Raw genomic sequence first — 25,957 nt, forward strand, 5'->3', positions numbered from 1 at the left:
CATTAATAGATTACTGATATATTTGATCACATTCTTAGTTTATTGCTTAAGATGTCAGCTTTTAAATACCTCATATTTTAAATAAAGACACTGAAACAAGTAGTGAACTATGCCTATCTTGCTAACTACAGCTGGTGACATTCTGTTGCAGACATTGTGGGGGCAATGGTATGCTTTTATGAATAAATTAAATTCAAAACAAGTTTTTCGGAGTTATTTTTTGTATGTTTTTCTCTGTCTACACCTTTATTATATATAGCATCTCAGGGTGGTGGTAGAATAAGTAATAAAGCTTGGCGTGTTACTTCCTACCTCTCCATTAAATACCCGTGAAGATGTTAAACACCCATGAAGTTCTGCAGATTAAGAAACTAAACATCGAAGATTGCTGGCAAAGTCCAGGGAAAATTAATTTTATTAGCAGGACTGGATTGAAAGCATAGTCTTGAACATCATGCTGTTCATCCTACTTTGTGAACCCAAATCAGGCCAGATATCCAAAGGGAGTAGGAAATGCCTTGGACCCATGCTCACAGGAACTGAAAAATAAGCAACTATCTCACTGAGGTTAACTATAATCTGACACTGCTAGAGCTGGAGTTCTCACTCCCCTGCTAGCCTGCGTTAACATCTGCATTTCCAGATCTTTGCAGAGACTAAAATGTCCTAAATATAGTAAGGGAAGAAGCAAAGAAGGTTTGGAAAAGGCATGTACCATCCTAGGATTCGGAGTCCCCGTGGCAAAGTGTGGTGAAGGTAAAGGGAAGGGAACAGGCTGTGCTTGGAAATGTGGTCTCCAGAATGCCACAAGGTAAACAGCTAATGAATGGCATGTGCTCTTCTGGCTTATTCAGGGAACCCTGCCCAGGCAGTTTAGCCTCAGACCAGCCAACCCCAATGAGACGGATGTGTGCTAGCAAGCCAGGTTCTAAAATCGGGCTGGGGTGCATCAGTTCATATTTGAAGTTCAAGTTGAGGCCAAATGCCAGTCCTGGTGGATCTCTTTCCATCTTAGTAAGGATGAGGTTTTTTTTTTTTTTGGGGGGGAGATGGAGTCTTGCTCTGTCACCAGGCTGGAGTGCAGTGGCACGGTCTCGGCTCACTGCAACCTTCACCTCCTGGGTTCCAGCGATTCTCCTGCCTCAGCCTCCCAAGTAGCTGGGATTACAGGCACACGCCACCATGCCCAGCTAATTTTTGTATTTGTAGTGGAGATGGGGTTTCACCATGTTGGCCAGGCTGCTCTTGAACTCCTGACCTCGTGATCCACCCACCTCAGCCTTCCAAAGTGCTGGGATTACAGGCATGAGCCACCGCACCCGGCCATAAGGATGAGTTTTAAAGGGTGGAGCAGAGAAAACACTGAAAAGATACGGGAAGAGAAAACATGGCGTGAAGATTTACAAGCAACACATGGTTCTGAAAATGACCTTTTCTAACAAACCAATAAAGTTAAGACATCTGTTTAGTCTCCCAAAAGAAAGCTAGGAAGATATGACCTCTACAGAGAGTGAATAAGCTAAAACAAGGCAAAAAATGCAGAAGTTGGCTGAGATAAGGACAAGTGAAAGAAGCCTAAAATGGATAAAACAAAATTGTTTAGCACTTTTGAGCTCATTAATGTTCGTTTACTAAATGTTTATTGAACACCTGCTATGTGTGCCTGCTATTCTAGGTGCTGATGATGCAATTGTGAACTTTGCATACTAAGTACAAAAACTTAGTACAAAACATACTAAGCAATTATGAAAGATCCAACCTAAAAATTGTAAGGTTTGTGGTGGAAAATAATAGAAAAATAGGAGTAGAAACAACATTTAAGGTTGCTATAAGAAGACTTTTCTAATTTCATTGATTTCCGGGTATTATTGATTCAAAAAATACATACACACACACACACACACACACTCCTCTAGATATATTCCGAATAATTTAAAATTTTTATCTCAAAGGAAAAGTCCTAACAATATTTAGGCAGAAAAAAAGAAGTGATCTATATTGGAAAAATATCCAAATAGGCCTCATGCTTCTTTTCTACTACAAACACCAGAGACTGTCAGGTCATTGTTCCCCATTTGATGCCCTATGTGATAGTATTATAATTTCTTTATGTTAGAAAATGGCAGCCCTTCTTTTTAGACCCTTAATTTTCTTCTTGGAAAAATATCTTAGTATATAGATTTTGTTACAAGAAGACACTTTATTCCTACCTGCATTAAGTTGCTTTAATAAGCATACAGACTCTGGTGTCTGTGATGTGAATGGCATTTTCCAGGGCTTTATGGTGCACTTAAGCTTCCAGTGGCTCTGAAGAATAAAAGGTTGCCTTCCCAAGAATTCTGTGCCTATCAAGTTGCCATGTATACGTGAAGATGTTCAAAAATGCAAAGACTTGAAAAATAGGACACTTTGTCAGAAAACCTTTCAAAGATGTACTCTGGCTCAGCAAAACATGAATGCAAATCAATCACTCAAATATGTATAAACCATACAAGAAAAGGACTGGTGGTAAACAGTGAAGGGAACTGAATATGTAAAAAAAATAAAATAAAATATTATAGCTCATATATCTATAATTATAAATTAAATTCAACAGTCAAACTGCTCTCAAAAATAAATATATTTAACAAAATGGTATAAGAAGAATCAGTGTCAATAACCTCAGATTAATTTAAAACAGTTTAAGGTCACAATACTTTAAAAACTGGTTCTGGCATAAGAACAGATCAGTAGCCTATACTAGACTAGGCTAGAGTCCACTAGAAAGCTCTGAAAGCACATCTAGTATCTATATGTAAGGATGCTAAGATGTAACAACTAAAAATTTCTAGTAAAGGGTATTGGGAAAATTGGTTTAGTGTTTAGAAATTATATTAAATCTGGATTCCCTCACCATGTCATATATTAAATTACAAGTGAATAAAGATTTAAGGAAAGAAATAATTAAAATATCAAGATACATAAATGCAGATGAATAACCATGCTCAGGCTAAGTAAGGACTTTGAGCACAAAAGTAGTGGACATAATTACAAAGGCCTATATAAGTAAACTTGACTATGTAATAATTTATATTCAGCAACAACAAAACTCTAGTGATCACAACAACCTGGGGAAAAGATTTGTAACAGAATTTGGCAACAAGTTCTCATCCATGAATCAACCAGAAAATATTAACCCTAGTGGACCCGATTTCACTTATTAGAAGAAAACTTCTCTAATTTCATTGAATGCCAGCGAGGTTTTTTTAAATGATTTTATTTTGCTTTGGCAATGGGTGTAGAGTGAATATTCTCATACACTGCTGAAGGGAACTGTGACATGACTTTTTTTGGATGTCAGTTTGTCATTATATGTTGGGAGCCTTTAACATTCATACTCTTTGAACCATTTATATCACTTATAGAATTTACTCTGTGGAAATAAAGATGCAGATGTTGAAGTATGTTCATTAATAGACTTGTTAAATAGCCATCCATGAAAAATGGTGGTTTTAAAAATAACAGCTTGAAATGTTGCTTACATAATATCAAGTGAAATAAAAACAACATACAAAAAGATGTCCAATATTACTACTACCATTTGAGAAAAATTTACTGGAAGAAAATATACCAAAATACTAGCAAGGGTTAATTTTGTAAATGTCTTCTCTATATCCTTTTTGTACCCTTTATCTTCTTTTTGTATTTTCTGTAATGAGTTTATATTATTTTTGTAAGCAGTTTGAATACATGTGAAATGTTAAATTCTTTCCAGTATCTTCTCTTAATTGCATATGTTTTTCACTAAACACTGAATTGGTTTAATGTAGAAAACTTCATCTGTTCGATTTCATTCTTTAAGTAAATACATAAACCTTACGGGGTAGGCGGAGAGAGTGAGTTTTGAGGAGAGAGGATTTTCATGGTATTCTTGAAAGGATAAATAAAAGAATAAACATTGTATTTGACCCCTGTTAGCCATCTGCTTTATACAGTAAATTGTATTTATGAGATGCCAGAGAAAAATAACTAATTAATTTATTCAAGGTGGTATAAATGTGCCAGTTACAAATTTAAATTTGTAGTCATATCAGTGGACAGTTTTGAACAGAGTAAGATCTTTTATAAAATCAGACAAAGTTTTAACGCTTAGGATGCAATGAAAGAAATGTATGTGGGAGTCTTTCAGTTAGAATAGAATATAAGATGGAACACTACCTGGAACAATATTCATTTGAGATGTGCGCAGTTTTTCTCTATTCCTGGAAGCTACATCTTTGTGCTGTGAGAAAAGCAAGAGGAGGTTCCTGTTATGGTCTGTTCTTTCAGTTATGCTGTAGGTAGATTGCTAGCTAGAGCCATTTGAAAAGGAGCAGGGTAAGAACATGATATCAATGTATTATGGGACAGTAGCATACACGAAAGAGTCACCTTTGTACTACATGGGATAATATTCTAGCTGATAATCTCCTGCATTACTTAAAATTGGCAGTTCTTCCTTCCCAATAATAAAATACCTGGAAGAAGGAGTTTCTTTTAAGTCAGAAGATCCATTAATATACAAATAAGTTGTACCTTATACATACAAGTAAGTTGTCTCTACCCTACAATCCTATTCCTTCATTAAAAACAAAAACACAGTACCTTTAAGAAGTATCTTTTTCCTCCATAATTTATAGCACTTGCCTGGTATTGTGTTTAATTTTAAAGTCTTTGTTTTGATGCAGGGACAACGTTTTGTTAAATATTAAAAGATTTGATCTGAAAGTGTCCCCACTTAGAGTAAAAAAGAACAGGCCTGAGTCATTCAGAAGGCTTTTATATGACATGTTGGCTTTGAAGAATTTATATTAATTATTTTGCCAAAAGCTTTTTTATTTCTTTTATAGACCAGAATTGGATAAAAATTATTTAGTTTAGTAGTACGTAGTTCTTAGCATTTCCATTTCCTTTCCAACCCTTGTTTTCTTTCCTCCCAACCGAAAACAGCAAAAAAGATTTTCATATTTTCTTTAAAGCAGAATTCTGTCATCTCTTCTGTTCAGAAGAGATAAGGGCAGGACGAAGGTGATGATTAGTATTTGGTGATGGAATGTTTATCTCACTTTGGATTTGCAGTGACCATCAATAGGGACGAGCTGGTGAAAATTAGATATGCTTGTTAGCATTCTGCTACCAGCAACTACTGTATATTGGAGAGGCCCTTTCTTGGTCTTAGAAGGCCATTTAAAATGTGTCTCTGGACTTCAGAGGGCAGTACAGATGACAGTCTGCCACTCATCCTGGCACTTTTGAGTATCCTCAAGACATTGACACTAATGATTTATGAGTTAGGCATATTCTGCCACCATATCTGCTCTTTGCTCCACTCCCTCTCCCTTTCTCCTTTTCCTTCCTTGACAATGTTTGTGGGGTGATACGAAAGAGAATTTTGGAACCAAGAAATGAGGGGTGGCGGGGGAGAGGAAGATGATATATTTTTGACACTCTGGCTTCTTGCTACTCTGTCCCAGAATATACCCCCAGGCAATTGGAATCCCCAGTCGGAAAAACACTGGAGAATGACTTTCCTTCTGCTTCTTTTCCCTTGCAGGAAACACATGAAATTGTGGCGATCAAGAAATTCAAGGACAGTGAAGGTAGATATATATAGATATATATAATCTGTATATATGTATTTTTCCTTCTGTATAAAGTTTTTATACATAGAGTGTGGAAGAAGTGGGATCTAGCTGATCAGACACTGTCTATTCCTGATATTTTGAAGTCACAGTCTCAGAAAGTGAATATAGCTTGTTTCTTATGCTTTGCTTTCAAACATTTAGTTCCTTTTATGTGAATCTTTTCAAATCTCACGATATTAGAAAATTCATCTTTTTATTTTAAGGTTGCAATCAGCATTGGAAGTCTTGCTCCAAAGGCTGGTTAGAAGACATGTTGTTTATGCTGTTTCTAAATATTGTTAAAATAAAAAAACTGGCTTCAAGTAAATACTTCTGTGGGTCTACACAAATAGCAAGTACTATGTGAAAGATTTCAGTATTGGTTACTGTGATCTCCAGCTCCTAGTCAGAGTTAGAAATACAAGGATATATTGAGGGATTGATTTTATATTTAGAATAATGCATTGAGAGAATAAAAGCTTTTTAAGAAGAAATACTATGCTTAGGGGCCTTCATCACATCCAGGCCATTTCAGACAGAGTTGTAAAATTACCCCATGCTGGGCAAGAAAGTTTAAAATAATGCATTTCAGTAGTTCATTAGTTTTAAAATCTAGACTGTTGGCCATCCAAAGATAGCCAAATAGAGAAACTGATGACAAAAATAGGTATGGCCTTTAAGGTGCTCTAGACAACATTTGTTTCAGACTTTTTGGACTGAGACCCACAGTAGAAATATATTTCATATCCTAACCCAGTGTCCGCACACATATGTAACACTATACGTAAATGAAGCAAAAATGTCACGAACTTCATTATATGAATGTGAAGCTCGCTACTTTCTGTTCTCACCTGTTCATATAAATGCCTATTGTGACATCAAATAGATTGATTTCACCACTAATAAGTCAGAGCCTGCTATTTGAAAAACTATGGTCTAGGAGTAAGAAGTACCAACACAGCATCAATCTTCACTATCTAATCAGAAGTGTGGAAATAGCAGTCATAGCTTACCTTCATCAGCACACATCCCCTAAGTGATGTAAGACACCAGCCTCTATATTTATGAACAGTTTCATCACCCTCACCTCAGAGACTTAGCAAACATTAAATAACAAAAAGGGACTTGCTCTAGGATAGATGCAGTAGTATTTGATGTAATCCATCTCTGATGTGCTAGTTATATGAAACACATGCATATCAGCTGGGAACTTTAGCAGTCATTGTATGGGCAGGCTTAAAGGGAAGGTAAAAAGGGGAAGGTAAAAAAGAACTTTTTGCTTGTTCTGGGGGGACAAAAAAATCTTGCTTCAAATGGGATATTTGTGGTCTAGCAGGAAGCAGTAGCCCCAGGCCATCCCACTGTGATACCATTGGAAATGAGCTCTTTGAGCAGTGAGTTTGGGTCAACAGGTGGCTGAGAGACAAATGGTGATTTCCTAAAAAGAATGATTGCAACAGTAGATCAAAGCACAACCTTCGCATGCATGTAAAGGCTTCTGGCTGTGCATTCATCTTTCAGGGCATATTGGCAAGCATCAGTTACCACCAAAAATAATAACTGTCATCAAATTTTGTAAAAAGTACAATCTAGGCCATGTATGCCATCTTTTTTTGTTTCTGAGACAGGGTCTCACACTGTTACCCAGGCTGGAGTGCAGTGGTGCAATCTCGGCTCACTGCAACCTCCACTCCCCGGGCTCGAGTGATTCTATAGCCACAGCCTCCTGAGTAGCTGGGATTACAGGTGTGTGCCACCATGCCCAGTTAATTTTTTGGTATTTTATTTGTAGAGACAGGGTTTCGCCATGTTGCCCAGGCTGGTCTCAAACTGCTGAGCTCAAAGTGATCCGCCCGCCTTGGCCTCCCAAAGTGCTGGGATTACAGGCATGAGCCACCTTGTCCAGCCCCATTACTTTCTTTTTAAGTAAATACCATGTTCTTTATAATCTCTGTCTTGTGCATACCAATTCTTAGCTTCAATTATATATTTTTACCTGTGTTAATGATACCTTTAGAGTGGAAATCTAGTGTATCCGTTGAAATTCATTGAGCACTGAGTGAAGTGCTGTAAGAGTTGAGGTGTGGATACTTTCAAGAAGCATATGACCTATTAGGAGAATTAAGACCTGCAAATAAATAACAATAAAACACAGTAGAAAACAGTTATTGCCTGAGTGGAGACATGGAACTTGGATCATTTTGAGGTGAGAGAAACTGTTTCTGGACGTGGTATCGGGAGTGCATGAATAGTGTAGACATGGAAAACATTTGATCTGCCCTTATTTTATTGAATCAACAAAACATTAATCTGCTCTGCCCTCATCTCTGCCAGACCGTTATCACTCACCATCCCTCGGAGGCATGCAGCCTTATCACCCACCCCACCTTGTCAATGACACCTACGTACCACCTACACATACTTCTAGAGGGATACTTCCAAAACATTTCTGTGCTAGAACCCAAAGACATAACCAATTATTCATAAACTTTCTCATTCCAGTCTGGCCCACTTACCTACTGTTTACATTTCTCCCAGGGAGATACTAGTACTCTCTTTTTTCTGTCTTTACCCTTTTCCTCTGGCTGGAGTAGTGTCTTACTTAATGGAAAAAAAGGGTACATGTTTGGTGAACAACTCTTTTGGAGTGTGAAGTGTATATAGATAGTCTCATTCAGGTAAGGATGTCTATTCAACCCCTGTGTAAACCATTTAATTCTCAATCAGTTTATTATCTTAAATTTTAGCCAATTATAATAAAAAACAGTGTCGTGATAATATTGCCCTCATTGTCATGTAGCTCTCATTAATCCCCTTTATTAGTTATTCTTGAAATACTCGTTTGATATTATGGCAGTGATTATCTAGATCTAATGTTTAAAAGTCTTAGTGAAGATAATGAAATAATCCTGTAAAAATATTGTTAACTGAAATAGGATCTGCACTTGGTCTGAGCCATGTTCAAGGTAATCCAGTGCAGATGCTCCTTGACTTGTGATGAGGCCACATCCCAGTAACCCATCATAAGTGGAAAAAATTGTACGTACAAAATGCTTTGGCTGGGCGTGGTGGCTCACGCTTGTAATCCCAGCACTTTGGGAAGCCAAGGCAGGAGGATTGCTTGAGCCAGGAGATTGAGACCAGCCTGGGCAACATGACGAGACCCTGTCTCTACAAAAAAATTTTTAAAAAATTAGCCAGGCATGGTGGTGCGTGCCTGTAATCCTAGCTACTCAGTAGGCTGATGTAGGAGGCTCGCTTGAGCCCAGAAGGTTGAGGCTGCAGTGAGCCGTGATCATGCCACTGCACTCCAGCCTAGGCAACAGAGTGAGACTCTGTCTCCAAAAAAAGCCTTTACTACACCCAACTTACCACACATCATAGCTTTAGCCTAGCCTCCTTTAAACGTGCTCAGAACACTTATGTTAGCCTATAGTTGGGCAAAATCATATAACAAAGCCTATTTTATAGTAAGGTGTTGAATATCTCATGTAATTTATTGAATACTGTAGTGAAAATGAAAACCAGAATGATTTTATGGGTATTCAAAGTATGGTTTCTCCTGAACGCATATGGCTTTCATGCCATTGTAAAGTCAAAAAATCGAAGTCAAACCATTATAAGTTGGGACCATCTATTCTCTCACTGATATCACGGAATATTTTGTGAGAATATATGTTAATTTCTGGTAGCTTTAAAAAATTATGCTAATGTCCTACTTTCTTGTTAAATTCATATGTATTCACAAATTTATGTAAAATGTTTGTGAAACTATATTTTGTTAGACTACTATTTAGTTCAAGAAGTCTTTATTATCCCAGGATGATAGATCACTATTTAAAATGGGAATCAAAATTTCATAGTAAATAAAAGTTTATTTTGGGACTTTAAGTGGGTAAAATGAAACTAAAATTATGAAAATAAGTTTATAGTTAACACAAGTTAGGTTATAGTAGTAATTAATATGCTATTTCAAGAAAGAATCAAGTGTTAACCTTTTTGGGAGGAGGAACAGTTTTTACAGTAAAATTGTAGGCTAGGCCAATGAATAGCTTCTGCAGTAAAGAGGGTCATTAAGAAATATACAAAAAGCTTTGTCAGTTTTCTCCTCTTCTTCTTTTTTTATTCCTGTCTATGTGTCTTCTTCTTTAGGCTGTGTGTGTGTGTGACAGGGTCTTGCTCTATATCCCAGGGTAGAGTACAGTAGCATGGTCATGGCTCAGTGTAGCCTTGAACTCCTGGGCTCAAGCAATCTTCCTGTCTCAGCCTCCCAAAGTAGCTGGGACTACAGGTGCGCACCACCACTCCCAGCTAATTTTTTCATTTTTTGTAGAGGTGAGGTCTCGCTATGTTGCTCAGGCTGGTCTCGAACTCCTGGGATCAAGAGATCCTCCTACCTCAGCCTCCCAAAATGCTGGGATTACAGACATGAACCACGAAGCCTTGCCTTTTTGAGGTTTTTATTTTCTAGTTTGTTAGCAGATACAATTCTATCAGATAATTTATCAGTGTCTTTGCCTGTGATTCTCTCTGAAAGACTTTGACACCCTGACTTGGGGATATAGCTCCTGTTAAAAGGGAAGAATGAGTAATGAAAAATTTTGTCTGAGCTTACTTCATTAGTTAATTTTGTCTTGTTTTGATGACTTCTGTTTGTTGACACTTCATAAATTTGGAGTCTGCGATAATGAGTTCTTTAAGATACCCTAAATGATGGTATTATAAGTTTGGCTATTAAGTACCTGCAGAGAAATTTTATCTAGTAAACACCTGACCAACCAGAAGTCTCCATTGTATTAGTTCTGCTCATTGTAATAGTTCTGCTCATTATTTGGATTTTCTGAGAAGGGAAAAAATGACCATAGACCATAAAGATACTAGAGATTATTTAGTTAAAAGGTACTTTTCAGACTATGCATAAATTATAAATTTAGTCCAATTCTTCTACCCTTCCTATGACTCCCATCTTCTACAGTAAGATTTGATGTTCAGATGATAGTGTATCACTGTTGGATTGTCAACACAAGTACAAGTGTCTGCTGTCCTCAATTTATTAAATAACCCAAGAGCGCTGATTTAGATTATATAGCTTTGGACCAGCAAGAATTCAAAATACTGTCTGTCCAGCCTTTACTTTAGGAAAACCTGTTGTCTGGAATTTATTTTTGACATACATTTGGACCTTCTTTTTGCTTCTTTAGACTTTTCCATCTTTCCTTAAATGTAAGGTGATGGACTAAGGGGAGAGCCTCTCTGCTTGTCACTGGGCCTCTGTGCATGGCAAGGAGGCCGACTCCAGGGAGGTATACAGTAGTCTACATTTAAGATGAAACTTAGGTTGTGTCTCTGCTTTTATATGAAATAAAATTACTTACATTTCATATTCCGCTGAATGTTTTCTATAGAGAACTATTTTCTTCTTGGAATGGACATATTCTTCTTAATCATTAGAAAACATTTAATTGATCATCTGTTCTGTCTTCTAATTTATTTTATTCTGTTTACCCAGACACTGGAAAGCTCTATACTGATCTCTGGATCAGGAGTACTCTGGTCTCTTATATAGTGGTACAAAACCAGAAATCAGGCTCTTGAATTTAAGGACTCCAGATTACGAACTCTGGTCCAACCCTTAATTAAACAAAGAATTTGATTAACTGAGCTTGAGCATTCTGGCTAGTCATGATTTTACCACACTTCCTTTTCATGTTCAACATGGACCTCCTTCAGACTTCAGGGATTCTTCTAGGATTTGGTGATCGTTTTGCATCTTCTGTGATTTAATAAATTTCCACTGTGCTTTTACCTGTTCTTCATCTCTAAAGATTGGAGGGGCCTCATCTTTCTTGGTGTATGTAACAGTAGCACTAGCATTCAAACTTCCTCAGCCACATTGTCTGTCTATTGATGTCCCTTCTTCAATAAGAGCAACCAGACTCAAATATGGTACCCCCATGGTTTTGATCAAGGATGGGTTGATTTTTCTTTATCAGTTTATCTGTTTAAAGGTCCATTTGGGTTGGGGGGCTCTTTGGCTATACAAAAATATCAGGTTTGTGATTTCACAAAGTAGGTTACAGCTATTCCTGGATTTCCTTTCTAAGCCCACAGTTCTTTAAAAATAGAGTTACAATAGAGTTTCTGCTCATCTTTAGATTTTTCTCTTTTCATCAGTTATCTTTGAATCTCCTTTGCTCCTGTGATCTTTCTTCTTAAGAATTGTTCTCTTTAGCAAATCGCTCTTGATTTTTAGGTGTGTTAACTTGCCTTACTGGTAAGTTTAGAAGTAGGACAGTTTTTGGGTTGTTTTTACTTAACATCCTTTTTCCACCCCGCCATTTTGTCCTCACTCAGTGGGGTTTCTATATATCTGCACATAACTTTGTCAGAGTTGATCCTGCATTCACCTAAACCCCCTCAGTGGTAACTGATGACAAGGTGGGTCAGCATGCACATAAGCAGTTATCACATAGAAGTATGGACTCGGGAAGAGTCCTTCTGAATAATCCAGTATAACTCAGCCCCAGTATACAGATGATAGACCTCAGGCTCAAAGTTGCATAGCGTGTATGTGAATAATTGCAACTAAAATGCTGACCCAGGATCTTTGTTGAGTTTTTCTTCCACCCATACTATGCCGCCTTGCCGTTCAGCTAAACGGTAGCATAGTTATACCTGAACCTGGGTGCTGTGACTCACTTTCCAAAACTCACTGTATTGTATACTATGCTACCTTTGTCCCTGTGTTCTACTCAGGCTATGAGGTAGAATATGACCCTCAGCTCATGCACCCTGAGAAAGTTATCCTTTCTAGACTTGATTTCTTCATTTGTAAACTGGAGCCCAGCCTTAATAAAGAATCCTAGCCTAGACAAAGAATCCGCGGGGATTATTTCAACTAGATGGCAGTGATTTTTGTGCTCATTTCAGTGGGCTGTGCTACCATCCTTTGAAAATGGCTTACTGAATGCTTTTTGCAAGGCATTTTGTAATGCCTTGCAAAATGCTTTCCTACTTTGTGTACCTCTGAGAAGAGAAGCCTGTATAATTGGAATGTGCCTTCCTTTTCCCCTCATCTGATAATTTAGTTGACAGTTTTCATCATAAAGTGCAGGGCAGGCCAGGAACCTTCAAAGTACTTAGAAAAACAAAATTATAGGATGTACCCAGTAATAATGAAGAGTGCCCATTTTGCTTGAATTTAGGGAATTAACTCCACTTCCTGCCTGTTCCCATTCATTGCAATCTTAGTGCTCAAGTGTTTACCTCAACTTTTAATACTATGACTGGCATAAAGTAGAAAAGCCTTTATTTCCTAAAAACAGCTGCTCCAATGAGGTTGTTTGGGCGCTACATTCTAGATAATTTTGTGTGCTGCTTTTTGATGATTCATTTATCTTCTCTAACCATTGTTAAGTGGAGTCAATACAGATTCGAATAATGTATGTATAACAAAGCAGCCAAGTTCCATGAGGTTTAGGCTCATAATCAATACATTTTTAATGAAAAGAAATAATAGATTATTATATTTGAAAAAGGCAATAGGATTTTTGGGAGATGGAGGCATTTGTTTGTTTCTTTTACTGATGAAAAGTTAAATGGCTTGCCTAAAGTTGCATGGTGTACTGTTGGTTGATTAAAAGACTGAGTCCGGAATCTAGGTCTCCGTAGTCCTGGTCCACTGTTCCTTCTACTAAACCATCCTGATGCGGCCATTCTGAAGAGAGTTTATTCATTAGCAAAGTGAAACTGCCACAAGTTGGTAATAAATAATAGTACGATGTTTTTTCATTTGCATTTCCAGTACCAAGAATTCACCAAGCATCGTAGCTTATGGATGCTCTTAATGATTTTATTTCTATTTAGGTATTTGTGTGCATGTACTTGTGTGTGTTCTTAACCCTGAGCACTGTCAGTGTTCTGTATCCTCCATTGTTTCTAATCACATACTTTAGAAGACACCTAGGGACAGAGGCGAATAGGGAGAAGAGAAATTCAGTTTATCGTACTGCCTGATAAGCGGTGCTTGAGGAAATTGACAGTACTGTAAGAAAACTGAGAGGCAAACTGCCTATTGTTTGCCCTCCCATTGCTGTGGCTGAAGTGAGGAAGAGTTAGGCATGTATGAGCAGAGATTTCCTTATGGCCACAGGTGAAGCATTCGTGTAGAAAGAATGTATTGATCACCTCTCCTTGTGTCAGGTACAGTCCTGGTGTATATTGTTGAACAGAAGAATTGAGTCCTGTCCTCCATGAGCTCTTGATTTAGCAGGGATGGCTGCATAGATTGTATACCACTAAGCAAACAAATATATCAAGAAAAATGGTGAGAAGTTCTGTGAAAGAAAAGTCCAGAACTGTGATAAGGAATAATGGGGATGGGGGCCTACTTGCTTTCGTGGTCTGGGAAAGGCTCTGGAGGAGTGACATTTAAACTAAAACCTGAAGGAGCAAGCCCTGTCAAGAGCCTATGTAGTAGACTGAGCATTGTAGGCAGAGGGAGCAAGTCTGAAGGCCATTAAGGTGGGAAAATGAAGTTTGAGGCTATTTTGGGAACTGAAAGATGGGAGGTGAGGGAGAGGGACATGAGATGGGGATGGAAAGGCAGGCACGGACCAGGTCATGAGTAATCAGTAGACTTGTCTCTTGTTAAATTAGTCCCTTGTTAGATCATTTGTTTCTTATGTGAGATCTGTGTGTTATTCTGTTTCTTAGAGATAGGTGGATTTTAGTTTGGTTACCCCAACCTTGAGTAACTCAGAGGGGATATTAGAGAAGCATGTTCTCGATCTTGCTTCTTTAGGAAACTGCTGGTGTTCCTGTGCTTCAGCAGCTGCAGCTACTTTAGCATTCTAACAGTCACAGAACACCACTGCTCTGGCTCAGCCCCAACTTGCAGAACACCTGGACCTTTGTCCCCTCCCAGTCCTCTAACTACTTTGGGATGTCCCCGATTGCATCTCAGACATTCCCCCACTGCCAGGTGACATCCACTGTCATGCTCTTTTCCCTGTAAGTACCCAGTTCCCTGTTGACCGCCTTGATGTGAGCCAGGTAATTCGCTGCTTATGCCACAGTTGGCCTTTCTTACTGCTGGTTCTTGTCTTCTCATAGGCAGTATCTCTCTTGGTCCTAATCTGTGTTCCAGTGTTCTCCAACAGCTTTCTGGCTAAAGTAGAATACTTCATTTATGTAACCAGTTCACAAGGGAGTGTTGACTCTGTGCTCCCAGTTTGATATGGATATTCGGGTGCTACAAAGCCCTTGCTTTTATGTCATTCCCTTTTCTTTAAACTCAGTTTGAGTTGGGGTTGGGAAAGGGGGCTGAGATAGAAAATAATCTGAGGAAACATTCCTGGCTTTGCATTTAGAATCTTCCCTCTCCCTTTGGAATCCATTCAGCCTTTTTCCTCCTGCGTGCCTTGCTTAGAGAGCCTTTCTTCTAGAGGGCGTATCTATTAGGCTTCCGTGCCCCTATCTCCACACTCCATTTTCTTCCTTCTCACACTGAAAGATGTGTCTGATCCTGAGGGTCACACAGCTCTCAAGCTAGGATTCTGGCCTTTACCCAAAAGCTTGTGGCTACATGTGTTTTAGACGTCATAATGTTTGGATTTTAGAATGGACGTGTGGCATGTTATAATGCACAGCACCCAGTAATCAAGTAGTATTTCTATAGCCCAACATATGAATGTTCATGTTAGATTGGATAAACAAAGACTTTAAGTAGTCTCCTGTCAGTTCAGGTGTTACCTCTCAGTGAATTTGCCCCAAACTTAGAAAAAGCTTTCAGTTTTTAGACTGTGTTTTGGATTTTGGACTTGCAGATGAGGGATTATGAACCTGTGTTCTGGTACATATATGCAAAAACATGGTAGTTAGGATTTCCCGGGTAAATCTAAAGGTATAATAAAAACTCATTTAAATAGAAATATTATTTTCATCACTCCCCTGCCAATTAATCCATTAGAGTTAATATGACTTCTGTCCTTCCTCCATAACCGCGGAGATTATCATGAATGAAGTTGATGGTATGGAAGAGGGTCTATTGGTTCAGCATAAGTTCTCCATCCCAGAACAGCTACACCATCTGGGATGGACAGATGGACATGCCACAGGGAAGACAGCAGGAACCTACAGCAGCTGCTGTTCAGAGAGAAGATTAGACACTCTCAGAATTCCCTGCAACTTGGCTGTGACTTGCATTGTGGATGCTTGGCGCATGACCTCTGCTCCCTGAGGTGACTCATGCAGCCTGAGGAATAAAATGCTCTTTTAGGCCAAAGTTTCAGGCCATCCTTAAAAACATCAGCTACTACAGATGCTGGCTGCATAGAGATTCCTCTGCACACTGACACTTTTGATTCCTTATGGCCCTTTTAATCTCTTTCCTTCCTTGTATAGAGTGTTATAGTTCAAATGACAATGGATGCATATGTTGTATCTATAAGTGTGTTTTTATACATACACGTAGTAAAAGAAGTATAAGAAAATTTTTATACATACACATAGTAAAAGGAGTATAAGAAAATATAAGCAGGAAGTCAAGTTTGTGCTGATCAAGTAAACCCTTTCTTTGATTTTCTTATTCTTTTTTTTTTTTTTTACTTTTAACGAACTCTTTATTCTCTGACTTCTGGTTTATTTCTTTTTTTTTTTAAATTTATTTTATTATACTTTAGGTTTTAGGGTACATGTGCACAATGTGCAGGTTTGTTACATATGTATCCATGTGCCGTGTTGGTTTGCTGCACCCATTAACTCGTCATTTAGCATTAGGTGTATCTCCTAATGCTGTCCCTCCCCCCTCCCCCCACCCCACAACAGTCCCCGGAGTGTGTTGGTCCCCTTCCTGTGTCCATGAGTTCTCATTGTTCAATTCCCACCTATAAGTGAGAACATGCGGTGTTTGGTTTTTTGTCCTTGTGATAGTTTACTGAGAACGATGTTTTCCAGTTTCATCCATGTCCCTACAAAGGGCATGAACTCATCATTTTTTATGGCTGCATAGTATTCCATGGTGTATATGTGCCACATTTTCTTAATCCAGTCTATCGTTGTTGGACATTTGGGTTGGTTCCAACTCTTTGCTATTGTGAATAGTGCCGCAGTAAACATACGTGTGCATGTGTCTTTATAGCAGCATGATTTATAGTCCTTTGGGTATATACCCAGTAATGGGATGGCTGAGTCAAATGGTATTTCTAGTTCTAGATCCCTGAGGAATCGCCACACTGACTTCCACAATGGTTGAACTAGTTTACAATCCCACCAATAGTGTAAAAGTGTTCCTATTTCTCCACATCCTCTCCAGCACCTGTTGTTTCCTGACTTTTTAATAATGGCCATTCTAACTGGTTTGAGATGGTATCTCACTGTGGTTTTGATTTGCATTTCTCTGATGGCCAGTGATGATGAGCATTTTTTCATGTGTTTTTTGGCTGCATAAATGTCTTCTTTTGAGAAGTGTCTGTTCCTTTCAACAAGAAAACGTGTTATTTAATATTCCATTCTTGGACTTCTTATGCAGAAGTACTCAAAGTGGAAGGTGAAATTGGGATGTTTTCAGTGTTCTTGGAATTCTTTGAATAGTAGCTTGAAAGTTTTCATTTTACTCTCTTCACCATTGTTTACATTCTAGAAAATGAAGAAGTCAAAGAAACGACTTTACGAGAGCTTAAAATGCTTCGGACTCTCAAGCAGGAAAACATTGTGGAGTTGAAGGAAGCATTTCGTCGGAGGGGAAAGTTGTACTTGGTGTTTGAGTATGTTGAAAAAGTAAGTCATTAATTGCCAGTGTGCACATTTGCCCGATTCTTTTATTTAAGGCTGTTTCTGACATTATTTAAGAAAGTACTGTTATCTAATACGGCTTATCAATGTACTCATAATCTGAGGACTTTAAAAATGAAAGTGTTGTTAATAATCATTAGAAATTCTGAAATATATTTAAGAATTTTGTACAATTAAACTGTATAGAGATAATCATAAGTTTAAACAATATACTCATTTGGCTTCTGAAGTCTTAAACTCTGTGTTCAACAAGTAATTTTTAGACTTAACTAAGGCTAAACTGAGGGAGAAACTGATAAACTGACAGTGATGGTACAGGCTGGAAGAGGCTGTATAAGATACCACACTGAATCAGACCTAGGCTGGGGAATGAGTGGGCCCAGGAAGCAGCTTTTGTGAACTGCCAGTGCTTTGGCTTTATTTGAGGGAAGGAGCTGTGCCAGGAGGCCTAAGTTGAGGCTTGAGGTGGTAGATAAGACCGTAAGTCAGTAATTACAAGCATCGGAAAAAGAAAGAAAAGCATGCATTGTTTGAGCTGTCTACAACTTGCCTTAGCTTGTATTAAAAAATGTTCAACTTGTTGGAGACAATTTTAATAACATGACCTAAGGGCAAATGTATGTTACAGTAATCAATAATGTGTGCCTAGAAATTTCTTGAGAGGGGCCTGGTGCAGTGGCTCACACCTGTAATCCCAGCACTTTGGGAGGCTGAGGCAGGCAGATCGCTTGAGCCTCAGGAGTTTGAGAATAGCCTGAGCAACATAGTGAGACCCTGTCCTAAAGAAAAAGAAAAAGAGAAATTTCTTGGAGAGCAGCTGACCTACAGCAGTTGTTATGGTCAAAAACTTAAACAGATAAACACTAACAATAGTAGAAGAAACTAGAGCCGGGCAAAACTTTAAGCAAGTTTTCTTGATGAGTAAATAGGTGGCTCCTGCCAATTTCTATGCTGTTGTCCAAAGAAGGTTGAAGTGGGAGAGGTTTATGTTTGCTGCAGGTCTATACCCAGGTGCTTGCTATACCGTAAATGACAAGAGTATCAACATTGTCATAACCAAATGGAAAGCAGTATTGCTAGGGTAACTGACCAGTAATGTGGCTTTGAATGCATTCAGCCTTTACAAATTGTTTTTTGAAATAAAAAAAAATACATGTAATAATTTCCTTACTAGAAAAACTGGAACGATACTAGAAGGTTCTTTGTAATCTTAAACCACTGCTTTATGTTCCTTTTCCAGAATCTGTTTTAAGTTTCTTTTTCTGTGTCAATTTATACATTCCTCTAAGATACCTTCCATACCAAAATAAAACTAAAAGTTGTTTTTTTTTAAAAAAAAGTTCTATTTAAAAAAAAGGATTGCTATATTAGGATTCCAGGGGAAACCAGATGCTCTTTATTTTAAAAAAATTTTTTAGAGATGGGGTCTCACTATGTTGCCTAGGCTGGAGTGTAGTGGCTATTCACAGGTATGATTATAGCACACTGCAGCCTCAAACTCCTGGGCTCAAGCAAATCTTTCACCTCAGCCTCCTGAGTCACTAGGACTACAGGTGCACGCCACCATGCCTGGCTGCTTTTTATTTTTTCATTATCATAAATAATCATGCAGTTTGTAGTTTTCACTACCAAATAAGAAAATTTTGACATCTCTTTTAGTTTATCCTTTTTATTTCTGTTCTACTCATGGTGGTTGTTCATTATTAATAATAATTTAATATAACAAATGGAGAAGTCACCTCTGTATATCTGTTTCCTCACTGGGAGAGGCAATTTTGTGTGTCTGAGATCTCCCTGCTGGTAAATGGCTGAACTGCTACTAGAACTCCAGTCTTCTGACAGTCAGGCCTGAGATTCTTCCCCCGACCCTGTGGTTCTTAGGTAGAACGTGACTGTCACACCTGCCACATTAGTGGCAGTGCGTCATAATTGACAGTGAGTCTCAGGAGAGCAAGGAGAAAGTTCTCTAAGGGATAAGGGGCTGGTAACAGAGACCCAGGATTACAGAGGCTTAAAATAGAAGTTCCTTTCGCCCTCACATATAAATACAAAGGTAGGGCAGTACAGGACTAGTGTGGCAGCTCTGCTCCACCACACTGAGGTGTGACCCTTGTCCTCAAAGTCAGGATAGAGTTCCAGCTGTCATATCCCATTGGCCAGGACACAGTTGCATGACCACGTTAGCTGCAAGGCAGAAGAGAAATGTACTCTTCGTTCTGGGCAGCTAGGCCTCCACTTGAAAATTGTGTTCCTGCGGAGTAAGGGAAGACTGGATGCTGGAGGACAATGTCTCTGCCACTGAGGAATTTAGGATAGAATATGAAACGAGATACAATTTTTTTTCTATATTACAAAGCCTTCTTATTCCACCTGTGCATTTGGGACCATCTATGAATTTGTTAGTTGAAAAAGAGAATGCAAATGGAGAATCAAAAAATGATGCATACATACTTAAAATGTTTATTTTAATCGGAAACATAAATACTGTATGTATTCATTTACCACGCTATAAAGGTAGGGTCAAGGCCTTTTGCCTATCGCTGTTCTGAAGTTCTGATTGGTCTTTTTTGCGTACATCATACTCGTTATGCATCTTTAAGGTAAAGCAAATGCACAAAAACATCTGCAAAGCAATCTCAGTGCAGAATCTTCAATGGACGTGCTTATCCCCACTAGCACCCATTCCTTGCCAGTGTTTTGTAGTTGTCTCACATTTGATTAGATGGCAATAAGTTTAGTGGCTTTTCATTTGTTAAGCCTTTCTAAAGTATTCAACTTTGTTTTCTTATAAACGGCAACTATTTTTTTTTAAAAAAAAAACATTATTTCATTGGTTTATATGGTATTTAATTATTTTAAAATAACAAGTGCATCTGTTATAAATAGGCATGGGAGTAAATGCAACTGATTCTTGATAGGTATACAGCTTGACTGGTGGGAACAAAACTGTGAGGCCAAATTAGAGCAGTGATTTTCTAACTGGTCTTATGGCCCCTTCACACTCTGAAAATTATTGGGAACCCTAAGAGCTTTTTATTTATGTGTAATTTATCTATTAGTGTTTCTCATATTAGTCATGACCGAGCAATCTAAAAATATTAGTTCATTTTAAAATAACAATAAACGTATTGCATGTTAACATAGATAAGTTTGTATGTCAGTTATTCTTTCAAGTAAAAAATGGCATTCCACATAAAAAGCAGCTCGTTCAGCTTGCATCTCAGTCCCCTAAGTGCTTTTCCTCAGGACAACCATTGGACAGATGGTGCATGTGCAGCAGAAGGGCTTTATGTGCAGTCTGCCATTTTATCATGCAGATTCCAAAAAAGACATGTACTCAAGAATTGAAATTTAGTCAAAGTAATATTTTGTACTGCTTCATCAAGGATGTCCTTAACTAAAACGTCTGTTTTCTTTTTTAAAGGCAAGGTTTAATTGGATTAAAGAATCCAATGCCTTGATTCATGCTGAGGTGCCAGCAGTTTACCCATTGTTGCTTTGTACCATTAGTGTAAATGCCAACACAGTGAAAAAGGCAAACATCACAATCTTATTATGAATATAGTTTTGACTTCATGGGCCCTCCGCAAGGTCTGAGACCTCACAGATCCACATGTCACACTTTGAGAACTGCTGTCCTGGATGGTTGCTTACAAACAATAAGCTGTGATTGTACCATGGGCCTTGTACTTTACAATAGGAAAGGAGAATGGTTAATCTGGAAATTCAATAGAGACTGGCTAAGTGGAATTTCTACATAATAAAAAATTTTGCATGAATTTTAGTTATAATGGTCTCTGACTCCAAATTAAGGTTTTTGAATATTGAATTGTATGGGGTCTGTGACTCTTTTTTTTTTTTTTTTTTTTTGAGGCGGAGTCTCGCTCTGTCACCCAGGCTGGAGTGCAGTGGCGCAATCTCGGCTCACTGCAAGCTCCGCCTCCCAGGTTCACGCCATTCTCCTGCCTCAGCCTCTCCGAGTAGCTGGGACTACAGGCGCCCGCCACCACGCCCGGCTAATTTTTTGTATTTTTAGTAGAGACGGGGTTTCACCGTGGTCTCGATCTCCTGACCTCGTGATCCGCCCGCCTCGGCCTCCCAAAGTGCTGGGATTACAAGCGTGAGCCACCGCGCCCGGCCTGTGACTCTTTATTTCAATAGTATTTTCTGGCCTGTTTGAATTTTTGTACTAAATGTATTGATCATTTTTAATTTTAGAGATCTTTTTTTTTCTACTAAGAATATTTCCTGAATCTTCCAGGTGTATTTTCAAGGCTTGATTTTTATCACAAGGTTCTGTTGCAGAGATACAGCACACTGTGTTAAAAAAGACTCTTCCCCCCTTTATACATTACAGTGTCATATTTCTACTTTGTATTGCTTTTCTCTTCTAATTATTCTAAAATAATGCCTGAAAACCTTTAGGGAGAGTGAAAAGTATACAGGGTTATTATTTGGGGTAGCATTAGGGAATAGTAAAAATGGAATTCCTCATAAAAGAAAGCCCCAATTTTAATGCTGATTCAGCATGACAAAGTTGTAGATAGAAAGCAAAACAATAAAAAAAATGCTCTGTATTGGATGAATTATTCTAGATACTTTGTAAAATTGTTAATACATAATTTACGGGCCTACCTAATTTGGGAAATAATGACTGTTTGATTTTTAGAATATGCTCGAATTGCTGGAAGAAATGCCAAATGGAGTTCCACCTGAGAAAGTAAAAAGCTACATCTATCAGCTAATCAAGGCTATTCACTGGTGCCATAAGAATGATATTGTCCATCGAGGTGAGTATGAGATTTTTAAAATGGAAAATATTAAAACATCAAATAAAGTTAAGAGTATTTCACGTTACTGTCTTTAAGAATATTTTCATAAGCATTGGCATTGCCATTTAAATTAAATATATTTTGAAAGTGCAAGACATGAGAAATATTTGCTCTCCAAATCTCCTTTTCTATCACCAAAAGGATGGATTACAAATTTATTTGGATATTGTGGTGAGATCTTTACATTTGTATAACTATTATAGATCCACTCCCAACTGTAGAAATGCCTAGTGATATAAGATAACTCAACAAATGTGAACTTTGAAACTTACTTGGGGATAGGAGAAGAGCAAAATGTTGATCTCTATAGCCTTGGTCCTGCAGGTAGACCAGGTAATGTGAAACAACTCTGAATCAGGCTTTATATAGGTGGTCCCTAAGTCACTGGCCCCTGTTGGCACTCATGTCTCATTCCTTCTTACACCAACAATCTCCAGTATGTATCTTCACCTCCTAATTTTCCCTACCCCTTAGTGAAAAGTGCCCGTTGTCTGCAGTTGCAGGCATGATCAACCTTGCATAAAGGTCATAATTATACTCTCATAAACTGTTTTGTCCTTTACTGCCATGAAGTGGGTGGTTTATAGCAATGAAAGAGAAAGTTGATGCTCAGCATCAACTTTGACTCTACACCCATTATCTTCTCCTGATAATCTTTCTTGCATTGGAGAGTTTTACAGTAGTGGGACACAAATTGATACAACAGTGACCCTAAATATTTATTTAAAAAACTGCAGTATCTACTTTTTGTCTTTGGATTAGCAGATAAAAGAATGCTACATTTTAATTTACCTATACACAAATGCACAAGGATATCACTTTAAAAACATTCTCACTTGTGAGAATAAAGGTCATATGAAGAATGCCATCGTCTGTTATTCCTAGAAACAGTTTATATTTCTCTTGCATTTGACTCTCATAGCAGTCACCTTATCAAGATTGTTGGTAGCATGGGTAGATCTCCACGTCAGCTGGACATCTAATGTCTAGGGTAATGATTCTAGTAACAGTCTATACTGTAGTTTGGGGATATTAATGAGGAGCCGAGTTAGGTGCATTTCCATCATGATACTGTGATTTGATTACGTGCATAGTGAATCAGAGGTTGCAAATTAATGGTAGAAACCATGATTTGAAATCTACAGATTTCACTACCTCTGCCCTTTCTCCATTTGCATCTGTACCATATGATATAGATCATGGATATTCTACTCTAAAAATACAATTGTGAGATGCCTCCCAAGGAGAGAATTCAACTGCATTTTCTGTGAATTTCTACTTAATTCCCACCACATCTTCATAACATCCATGGAAAAAATTAGAAATCTTAATTGCACTCATCCAGTATGGCTTCAGCATTAGACATTGATAATTGTGAACCATGCAGAAAAGCTAAAGAGACGTAAATATAGAAATTACGTAGAAGAATGTAACAGAAAGCATGTCTTGTATTTCTTCTCCAGTAAATATAATGCTAGCTACTTATTCTCATGTATTTTTAAAGTATCTTGTGGGTGTAAACATTTTATATTTCTATCTCCAAAAATTTGTATTACTAGTATTTTATGAAGTAATAATAGTTTTTTGAAATGTGTTGGCCTATATTTAATTATTCTTAAAATTATTTCAGAGATCCAACTAATCCTTTTAATATTTAAAGAGGAAAAAATTATTTTTGAAGTTGTGGTCTACATGTTTCTGAAAAAGAAATTCATTGAAACTTTTATGTACCAGCATAAGATGTGTTACTTTTCTTTTTGCTACCAATTTTCTATTCAAATTACTCTAGATATTTCTAATTAGATGCTATTACAGTGATCTAACGGTGTCAATCAGGAGAACATAGAACATTTTTACTAATTTTTTTTTTTTTTTTTTATCTTGACACTCCAGATATAAAACCAGAAAATCTCTTAATCAGCCACAATGATGTCCTAAAACTGTGTGACTTTGGTAAGTTAAAAAGAAATTAAGTCCTGGTACTTACAGAATTAATTTATTATAACACATAGGTAACTTTTAAAGGAATATTAAAAGTAATTGTTATGTTTTGACTTAAATTGATAGAGGAACATTCTTTTGAGTCATGTTGAAAAATCGATTGCTGGAGGAGTACTGCTCTCTTCAGAGTATTGTCTATTTTTAAAATTTTATCATGGTTTTTGTTTAATCAACTAATTCAAAGCAAATACACCCATATGCCCAATATCTAATGACTTCACAAAATTTTTTTTTTAATGTTGATAGTTGTTCCAGGTTTAATCATGAACACTAAAATATTCCTCTGTAAATACACATAAGTATTTTGTATATGCAATTGTTATATATCTATAAAGTCAGAAGACATTTTTAGAACATTTTAATTTGTTCCCTCTACATGTTCAATGAATGGGGTTAGTAATGTATAATACTACAGCTTTTGATTGAATGTATAGGGAAATTTTTTTAGTTGTACTCTCTCCTAGTAGAAAATTGCCTATGTCTCCCATGTAGATAACTCTGTATTAAGCTCTGTTAAACATTTAAATTAAAATAATTCAGAAAAAATTTTAGATTGTATGTATGTTAGGGTCATGGGTCACTTTTTAAAATAATACTTTTGCCTAACCTGTATGCTGAAAAATAAACACTTGATTTTTTAAATGTCTTTTTTCATATATTTAAATATAATCACAAATACAATGTAAACCTCCACATATAACTAAGAATCCATCTCCTTATAAGGAAAAATTAGATTAGATTAGTGCATAGGAGATGAATTACACAAGCAAGAAATAGAGGCATTGTCAAAATTTGCTTCGTAGAATGACCCATTTTGTCCAGTGTAGCAGCTGGAAGCATGTGTAGCTATTGTCACTCAGTATTTTCAAAGATTTTGAATATTATTAACCTGTTTGAGAAAAAATGTTTTACAGGACTTAATTTTCTTCATATTTTATGGTAAGGAATAGTATGTAAAAGAGTCTGTGTCCTAAATTTATAAAGAATGTGCTTAGGAAAAAGGAAATATTGAATACTGGATCTGAAAAATTTTAATTGTGGCATTTTTAGCATTTTGTTAGCATTATGATTTTCAGGAACAACATCTGTTTCTGATTTCCTGTCCGTAATTGTGATTACTACCCAAAACGGAGACTTAAGTTACTGAAAATATAAAGCAAATTATAAATATAAAAGAATGCCTGTAGAATGGTTAATAGTAGGAAGAGTACTCCTGGTCTGGCATTATTTCTCAGAGAAAAGACTGTTGTAAATGGTCAGGAAGTTCCTCCTGGCAGCACCACATGCGGTATCCTGTGTCCTGTGTATCCCTAGCAAGGACTTCCTAATTGCTTCCCCTCCCAGAGCACACACTCCTTGGTCTGACTTGAAGAACCCCATTCAAAAATACAAATATTTCTTCAAAGCGTGTCTTATGAAGAAACATTGATTATCTGAAGTTAGGGGTTTTGTTTTATGTTAGGATTGTTTTTATTTTTTACCGTTTCATTTTAAGAAACACTATTTTCCATGTCTCAAAACTGATGTACACGTTAATTTTTACTCTTAATTTTAATGTTCTGATTCTCTATAACTATTCACAGTGAACCTATGTTGTGTTTGGTGAGTTAGATGGGTGATTAACTTATCCTCCTGCCTTATTTTGTGGCTATGCAGTAGCCCTAAAACCTTTCCAAAGGGTGGGGGTAA

General features: G+C 37.4%; 1 protein-coding gene across 1 annotated transcript in view; it reads left to right on the forward strand.

Moving 5' to 3' along the window:
* Positions 1-25,957, forward strand: part of CDKL5 (cyclin dependent kinase like 5) — a 233,767-nt gene that overhangs the window by 137,285 nt on the left and 70,525 nt on the right. The window contains exons 4-7 of the mRNA XM_055269087.2: positions 5,573-5,618; positions 17,284-17,420; positions 22,105-22,225; positions 24,161-24,220. Of these exons, the coding sequence (XP_055125062.1) occupies positions 5,573-5,618; positions 17,284-17,420; positions 22,105-22,225; positions 24,161-24,220 (364 nt within the window). The remainder of the gene's footprint in view (positions 1-5,572; positions 5,619-17,283; positions 17,421-22,104; positions 22,226-24,160; positions 24,221-25,957) is intronic.

The sequence above is a fragment of the Symphalangus syndactylus genome, chromosome X, assembly GCF_028878055.3.
Source record: "Symphalangus syndactylus isolate Jambi chromosome X, NHGRI_mSymSyn1-v2.1_pri, whole genome shotgun sequence".
NCBI lineage: Eukaryota > Metazoa > Chordata > Mammalia > Primates > Hylobatidae > Symphalangus > Symphalangus syndactylus.